The sequence below is a fragment of the Emiliania huxleyi genome (assembly GCF_000372725.1).
Source record: "Emiliania huxleyi CCMP1516 chromosome Unknown EMIHUscaffold_1338, whole genome shotgun sequence".
Taxonomy (NCBI): Eukaryota; Haptophyta; order Isochrysidales; family Noelaerhabdaceae; genus Emiliania; species Emiliania huxleyi.
This window is the reverse complement of record NW_005201250.1, coordinates 1-7,888: the sequence shown is the minus strand read 5'-3', so window position 1 is coordinate 7,888 and position 7,888 is coordinate 1. Positions and strand designations below refer to the sequence as shown.

The following is a 7,888-nucleotide window of genomic DNA, read 5'->3' as shown; positions in this document are numbered from 1 at the left end:
TTGGGGGGGGGGGGGGCAGCTTTTTTCGGTGCGCTCCTCAGCTGGCGGTCCGCAGGGCCGCCCGGGCCAACCCTACCCCTCCCCATGCTCAACGCGATGGCTAAAAAGAGTGGTCTCGAACTACCTTCGCGGATAAAAAGTTATTCGACACCACGAGACAAACTGGTTGAGGCAGCGGAAGCAAAGCGTTCGTGGCCCCATAGCCAACTCGTATTTCTAACTGAAGACGACCGCGGCAGCGGCGGCGACGACGACAACGATCGATATACACCATAGGTACGTGGTCTGTTGGCTTGCGCCGCGGCCACAGTGGCAGGCGGCGCGTTCGTGCTTTAGCCTGTTCTTTGTATCATTCGCGAGGTCCCGCCAGCGCAGCTTATCGAGCTCCGTCTTCTCGAGCTCCGCTCTTAGGGCTTGCATGGACTCATGCTGAGAGGTACGTTCTTGAGCCGCCGCGTACTGCTGAGAACGGCGAAGAAGGGCAAACGGCCAGACCGCGGTTCCGACCCCTCCCCCTCCCCCTTTCCGCGTAACTTGCGCCCCTTTTGAAAACTTTTATTTTATTTCGTTAAACCCTTTTTGACCCCCCGCATTCTTCTTTGCCGCGTCGAGCTCGGCCTGCATGGACACGCGTTCTTCCGCCGCATTCTTCTTTGCCGCGTCAAGCTCGGCCTGCATGGACACGCGTTCTTCCGCCGCGTCCTTTTTTGTAGCATCGAGTTCGGTCTGCATGGACAGACACCGATCGTCCCGTGTTTTGCAAGCGTACGACGACAGGTGCGAGTACGACGACAGGAAATAGGAGGTTGCAAGCATAAAGAGGGTAAGCGTCGCGCGGAAAAGGTTTGAGGTGGTGCCGATGTCGAGAAGCATCGAGGCGAGCAGCCAGAAGGTAGCCAAGAAGGCAGCCACAGAAGAGCCAAACATGAGAGTGGTGTGCGCACCAACATGGACGTACGGCTTACAAATTCCTTAGCCTTGCGCTTGGTGGAAGAATTTTAAAACACACTCTTTGAGCGCTCCCTAGGGTTGTCTGTTTTCTTTCTTTTACACTGGGCGCGGGACTGGCGCGCACTGGCACTAACACAGGTACACCTGGGAAGAATGCAGCACCATGTGGCGACGAACGAAGAAAATTATCCTCTTTTCCGCGCCCCACCGCAAGGCGCGCGATACAAAAAAAAGAAATTTACAACAAAGCTCGGGGGAAGAATTTTTCTTTGGCTCCCTCGCACGACACTGGGGAGGTTTTCTTCAAGTCTCGCTCCGCGAGGCGGAGAACTCCTCCCTGCCTTCGGGCACCTTCCCAATGTCGCGCAGCGAACCAACCTCGCCGAAGCGCTCCCGCACCGACGAGACGGCCGGCGTCGCCTATCCGACGGGCACCTTCCAGGCGCGCGCGCCCGCAGTGCACGCGTGCCGCGCACACGACAAAAAGCGCCTCTGCACAGACCAAATACACAGCTCCACCAGAGCCCACCTACACCCCGACGCCCGCCAATGCCCTCACCGAACAGACCCCGAGATGACGACCGACACGCGGTAGAGGAAAACAGCCGCGGCGAGACAAAAGAGAGAAGCCCTGCTCTCTCTCTCTCTCGCTCGCTTGCTGCACGGCACACGCACCACGCACCCACGCGCCCGCGACGCTCCGCGAGCCCGATTCGAACCCAGGTCCAGCCACCCAAAACCGAGCCCCGAACCGCCGCGCCACGCGGCTCTCCTACAAGCCTCACTCCTGGCAACTCATATACTTTCCACCCTGCTTGTGTCAGGACATGAATCTCGACGTCCCCGACACGCCCTTCAAGGAGAAGATGCTGGTGATGAAGACCGGCAACGGCATCAAAGCCGAGCACGTCGCCACGATCGTCTCCGCGATGTTCATCGAGGCGGGCCACGACGAGTTCGAGCACAAGCTCACGCTACAGCATGGCAGGAACTCCACTTTCTACCTTCTCGGCGACCTCCCGGACGGATTTACGTTTGAGTCCATGGCCTCCTCCATCGCCACCATCGGGGCCACGACGACGATCAACTCCTACTTCGTCGAGAAGTTCCTGGGAGGCGGACAGCCAAATCATTTGCCCCTCGGTTTCTTTTCTTCTCTCCTCACCCCCCTCTCTCCCCCCCCCCTCCCCCCCCCCCTCCCCGCAGGGGACCCCAACGACATCCCGGACGGCGGCACGATCGTCTTCTCGGTCGCCGACGTCGACGACGCCGTGGACGACTCGGTCTCCGTCAAGATCGACCGAAACAAGCCCGACCCCTACGACCTCCACCTTCGCCTGTCCGCACCACCCCAGCCAGGCGCCCTTCTCGGGTCCATCGACGAGGGCGAGGTCCACAACGCGCTCGTGAGCGAGTTCAAGGTGCCGCGCGGCTGCTCGCTCGGGATCGCCAACCTGCGCAAGAACGTGATCAAGGCGTTCGGAGGCGAGGCCCTGCAGCTTTCCTCCCAGACGTACTACTGCGAGATCCACGTCGTCCGCGGCGGCGTCAAACAGGAACGCCCATACCCTTCACCTACTAAGACCCCACAAACAGCCGAATCACACCATACCCACAAGTGGCCGAACCCATCCCCTACTCACAAAGTACCAAATCCTCGCGCAGGACCCCATCGCCATCGCAAAGCCCTCCAAGATGATCACGACGGGCTGCGGCGCCAAGCTCATGGTCGAGATCCTCCCGCAGATCCGGGGAGCGTACGCCCCCGCCGTCCGGTGGGCCATGGACCAGTCGAAATCCTCGGAGGAGGGGACACTGATGTACCTCGAACGCGTTACCGCCCCAGGCCAAGGCGAGACCTACCGGTCCATGAGCGAGTCCCTGAATAAGGGGCTGTACGTCCTCTGCGAGCACTACGGCATCGCGATGGCCTACCGCAACGGTTTCTTTTTCTGCGCTACCCCCCCCCCCCCTCTACCTTCTCAACTCACCACACTCCCAACACCCACCGCCGCATGCAGCTCCAGAAGAACGCCTTTGTGGACGCCTTCAACACCAACCCCAAGGGCATCCCGCAGATCAAGCTGAACCACCTCGGGACGATCTTCGTCGACAAGAACGGGTACGACTGGAAGGTCGGCTTCACCGACAAGAACATGACCATTTTTTGCGACAAGTGCCTCAAGCTGACCCCGCGGACCTCGTACTGCAAGCCCGTCAAGGACCGCATCATCCACCTCCAGCAGGCAGCTCCAACCAAAAAAGAAAAACACCCTCCCCCAAATAAAGAAAAACACTCCGACCCCTCCCCCCCTGCGTGCACAGATGGGACTCGTCGGCAGCGAGACGCTTCTCATGTGCACCTGCATCGGCGTGTACCGCGGCAAGAAGAACATGGCGTCGAGGGACGAGGTGAATGGCAAGAGGGACGAGATCCTCCGCCGCAAGCGAGCCCGCCAGGGGGCCCCCTCCTCCTCCGACGCCGACATGCAGAACACAGCCTGACAACTAGTTACGGTGCTGAATAAGCACCAACTCCCACCCCGAGATCCAGATCTCACACTAGTACCCATCCAGAGAGGCACCCCCCTCGGCAACCCCCTCGGCATGAGAGGAGAGGCAGAGAGAGGACTCGTGATCGACGGGTTTGCTGAGATTCTAGAAGACGGGAGATCTCCGCTGGAGGTGGCGAGAGACTACACCCCCCCCCTCCGTATCCACGACGGGACAGCGCGAGTCACGGGAGAACAGCGCAAAGAGATGCTGGGAAGAGTCCTCTCCTTGATGTTGCGAGGCAGACGCGTGGGGCTGGTGTGCGCATGCGCCCCCTTAGCATGCCACGGGGACGTGATCGCTGCCAAACTAGTGCGCATGTACTGCGACATCGCTAGCCCGTAAAATGGTTAACAAAAAACACCCCTAAAACTCAAACGAAAGATGGCGTAGTGTGTGTAGCACCGCTGCCAATGTTGCCGGGGCGTCACACTGGCAGCTAGAAGGAACTCACCAGTCCGATAAGGATCAACTGGAAAGCTGAACCCTGGGCTTAGACAGAACGGGCGTGGCAGGCTCCAGGGGAGACCACGCTCTACCCGGGGCGCTAAGGAGGGAAATCGAAGCTGTTGGGCGCCCAGCGAGAAAAACTCGCGAGGACACACCGACAATCCCCCCTCCCCGAAGACCAAACCTAGGCACGTAGAGCACGGGTCATCTCGGAGAGAGAAAGGGGGGGGAAGAGGGGGGGGATAAGGGAGCCAGAGACGCGGGAGTACCCTGGGAGTGAGAGCTCTCATTCATGGTCGCGAGACCAGGGGAAGCCAGAACGGGGAACGGGCACACCAAGGCACTAACTTCATCACTCATTCGCCCCGCATTAGGTAGCGACCCCAGGTTCAGAGCTAGGCGGCCCGACAGGGCAGGGAACCCCCAGCGCGCAGGCGGGGCCCACGGTAGCCTCGTGCAGTACGCGATACCGAGAGCTGGGGGGTGAGGCGCGCCCACGCCAAGGGGGAGAGAATGGAGGGGGGAGAATATGCGTGCTCGTTTTTCTTCGAAAGCAATTTTTTTTTCGCACGACACTGGGCACAAGAAAGTCCGGTCATCCCGCCACCCACATAGAGCACACAGCACTCACAGGTGGATACTGACGTACTGTAACAGCCAACCAACAGATTCTCTGGCGATCCTAGAAACCGACACGAGCTCTCTAGTACCTTCGTGCACGAACCTGCTTCATACCAACCATTCCGGGTCGTGCGGCGTGCTTAAAGAGTACCTTCTCGCACCCAGCGTGGCAGAATTGCACATGGGCCTGGTGCTGTGTGTGTGCCTAGACGCGCACGGCAGACTCGTCGACCTCGTCTGCGGTCGGCGCCGGCGCTTCGGCGCTCCCTCCCTCGCTTGGGGCTGCGTCGCCCGCTTTGGGCTGGCGCCGACCATCGGCCGGTGCCGGTGCCGGTGCGATCTCCTGCTTGGCGAGGTCGGCGGCCTCCAACGCGGCGAGCAGCTTTTGCTGCTGCGCCGAGAGGGCCTAGACAGCGAAGGCGCGAAGCAGTTCAAGAAAGCGGCGAGGTGCGTTTGCTGCTGCTGCGCCGAGAGGGGCCTCTAGCTTGATCTCCATGGCCGTCATCTCCGGGGCCTCGCTGCTGCCGCCACGGGTGATGCCGACCAGCTCATTATCTGTGCCTTGCGCCGACGCCTGGATGCGATCACACGCGCCGAGTCATCTCGGGTAATCTCGGCTCAACCTCGGCTCATCTCGGGCGCGATCTCGGGTCATCTCGCCTGGACGCGAGCCCACGCGCCGTGGACCAGCCGTGCGCAGAGAGCGGCAGAAGCGGAGACGGAGAGCAGTCCCGCCTGCAGGGCAATCTCGGGTCATCTCGCGGGCGATCTCGGTGATCTCGAGAGACGGAGAGCAGAGCCCCCGCCCCGAGCGGCAGCAGCATCGCGGCGATGAAGTCCCTGCCGTCGCCGCACGCAGAGGAGGCGACGACGAGGACGGTGCAAGCGGCGAGCGAGCCTGAGGAGCCCATTACCCTCTCAGTCCGACCTCGGGCGGGCCAGGACCCAAGCGCAGGCGGCATGCGCGCCCAACGCCCCGATCGCTAGTAGCCCCGCGGCGAAGCACCTGCTCACAGATGAGAGGCGTGTGTGAAGAGACGCCGTGCCCCCTCACAGGGCGAGCAAGCCCGCGGGGCGGGGCGGCGCGTCTTGAGGATGTAGTCCGCGGTGACGACGGGCGGCGGTGCAGAGTGGTGGTCCTTCCGGCCCGCGAGCAGCCGCGGGTCCGTCGCGCGGGACAGCGCGGCGCCTGTAGCAGGAGAGGCACGGGAGCCGTCACACAGACGCGAAGGGCTGGCCGCGCCGGCCGCGAGAAGGGCCGGCGCCCGCGGCGGAGAGGGCGGGGAAGAGGAAGAGGAGCGCGGCGGACACGAACCAGCTGACCTTGTCGCACAGCCAGAAGCCGCCGGCGAGCTTCGCGAGCGCGAGACCGCCAAGGACCACCATGCCGAAGGAGAAGAGGATGCTCAGCGCGGCCGACAGGTGGACGAGCAGCCGGTTGCACGCCTGAGGGGGAGCAGGACAGGACACGCCTCTCCTCACGCCGGGCAAGGGCAAGGCTGTCCCTCGCCTCTGCGTCCCAAGCCGGAGCCCCACAGCACTGAGTGCAAGGCCCGGTGCGCGTAAGGGGGGAGGGCGGTGTGGCAAAAGCCTTGGCTTAAACAGTGGGGCGAGCTCACGACTATCTTGCAACTCGGCGGCCGCTATCTCGGCTGCATCTCGGCTGCATCTCGGAGCAAACCTTGCGCGACTTGTACTCGGCGGCCGCTTCGACGGCGGTGGCGGCGCGCGGCGAGGCGGCGAGCGAGAGCACCGCGGCGGCGGTCGCCGCCGCGGCGCTCAGGACGAGGCCGAACCAAAAGTTGGGCAGGAGGGGCCCGCACGCGTCCTACGGCGAGGCGGCGAGGGGTACGGTGAGGCGAGCGCCTCGACACGCACACACGCTGGCGGGGGGCGCACGGCCAAGGTGCGGCCCGCGCACGTCCAAACCCACAGCTGTACAGGCAGGCAGGAGCTGGCACGGCAGCAGTCAGAGTGCAGGGCGCGCCTCTGCGGCAGGCAGGAAGTCCATCGGCGCCCAAGCGCGGTGCGCTGGTCCCCAATGGCCCCCGGCGCGTGAATGGTCCGCCACCTACGGGAGACATGCCAAGGGACGTGTCGCGGACATGTCCAGGGGAAGTCTCCCGGGCGCGGTGGTCCCTCACCCAGACGCATGCTTTGCTCGCGGAAGCCGCGATGACGCACGCGCCCGCCAGGTGCAGCCCCGCCGCGAGCGCCGCGAGCGGGCGGCCTACGGGGAAGTTCCGCGGACGAGAAGAGTCCAAGAAGGTCCCCTGAAGGTTCGGCGGGGAGAGGCGGGCTCGGCCGAGCGCTGCGGCGACGCGGCGGAGCGAGCCGGCGTGCCGATCGGCGGGAGAAGCACGGGAAGCCCCGTGGATGAGGACCTAGCTCGCAGTAGCGACTCCATCCGGATCCTCGGCGATGGCGCGAGAGGCAGGCGAGATGGCGCCGAGATGCAGCCGAAGTGCAGCCGAGGTGCAGCCGAGGTGCAGCCGAGATATGGCGCCGAGATGCAGCCGAGATCCTCCGTGGGCGAGAGCGACTATCGCTTCCTTGGGCGTGGATAGCGATAGGCGCTATCAGTGAGATGGACGACGGGCGAGGGCAAGGGGCTCTCAGGCTCGCGGTACCAGGATCGAGGCGACGAGTGAGACGGCGCTGGCGGAGAGGAGCAGGGCGGGAAGCGCGTCGAGCGAGGGCACCTCCGTCCACGGGAAGGCGGGCCCGTGCTTCTTGTACTCGGGACCCCGAGGCGCTGGAGGCGCCGGAGGCGCCGGAGGCGCTGGAGGAGCGGCGGGAGGCGCCGGAGGGGCGGGGATATTGTACCCCCAAGGCGGGGCTGGAGGGAAGCCCACGGTGGCATCGCTTCCCGCCACCCACCAAGGGGGTGGCGAGGGTGGCGGGGAGGGCCTCACAGTCGGCGGCGAAAGCCAAGCCGGACCGTAGCCTGGCGTTGGAACGGGCGGTTGTGCTGGGCCGTACCTCTGCCACCATGGCTTCCCAGGGTGAGCCCGCGGGGGTGGTGGCGGCGAGACCTAATCAATTTGTGATGAACTCATCAATGAGTACCAACAGGCGGCGGCACTGGGTGGAGCCGGCGGCGACACCTTCGTGACCGTGACCATGTAGACGTCGTAGCTGCCGCAGTTGTTGAGGTTCCTAGGTAAGGTGAGATAACGTGAGCTTCTCCACACACAGAAGGCGGTGGGGCAAGGGCCAGGCTATCCCTCGCGACTAGACAGGAGCCCCACGGTATTAAAAGTGCAAGGCCCAGTGTGTCCGTGTGCGTGTGTGTGTGTGTGTGTGTGTGTGT

General features: G+C 63.7%; 3 protein-coding genes across 3 annotated transcripts; all 3 read right to left on the bottom strand.

Annotated features, from left to right (window-relative positions):
- Nucleotides 1-555: 555 nt before the first annotated feature.
- Nucleotides 556-927, bottom strand: EMIHUDRAFT_252427 (hypothetical protein; the record flags this gene model as incomplete). Its single annotated transcript, XM_005788588.1, has 1 exon — nt 556-927. The coding sequence occupies one exon, from the start codon at nt 925-927 to the stop codon at nt 556-558; it is 372 nt and encodes a 123-aa protein (XP_005788645.1).
- A 252-nt stretch (nt 928-1,179) lies between these two features.
- On the bottom strand, nt 1,180-5,486 carry EMIHUDRAFT_460554 (hypothetical protein; the record flags this gene model as incomplete). The annotated part of the gene is made up of 4 exons (XM_005788587.1): nt 1,180-1,244; nt 4,535-4,981; nt 5,120-5,149; nt 5,364-5,486. 3 exons carry the CDS (start codon nt 5,484-5,486, stop codon nt 4,781-4,783), a joined length of 354 nt encoding a protein of 117 aa, XP_005788644.1. The 3' UTR covers nt 1,180-1,244; nt 4,535-4,780.
- A 304-nt stretch (nt 5,487-5,790) lies between these two features.
- Nucleotides 5,791-7,022, bottom strand: EMIHUDRAFT_460553 (hypothetical protein; the record flags this gene model as incomplete). Its single annotated transcript, XM_005788586.1, has 5 exons — nt 6,881-7,022; nt 6,720-6,805; nt 6,563-6,646; nt 6,362-6,403; nt 5,791-6,021 (listed from the first exon to the last, which is right to left on the bottom strand). Coding segments are annotated over exons 2-5 (366 nt in total), but the record flags the coding sequence as incomplete, so codon positions are not given.
- Between the last annotated feature and the right edge of the window lie 866 nt (nt 7,023-7,888).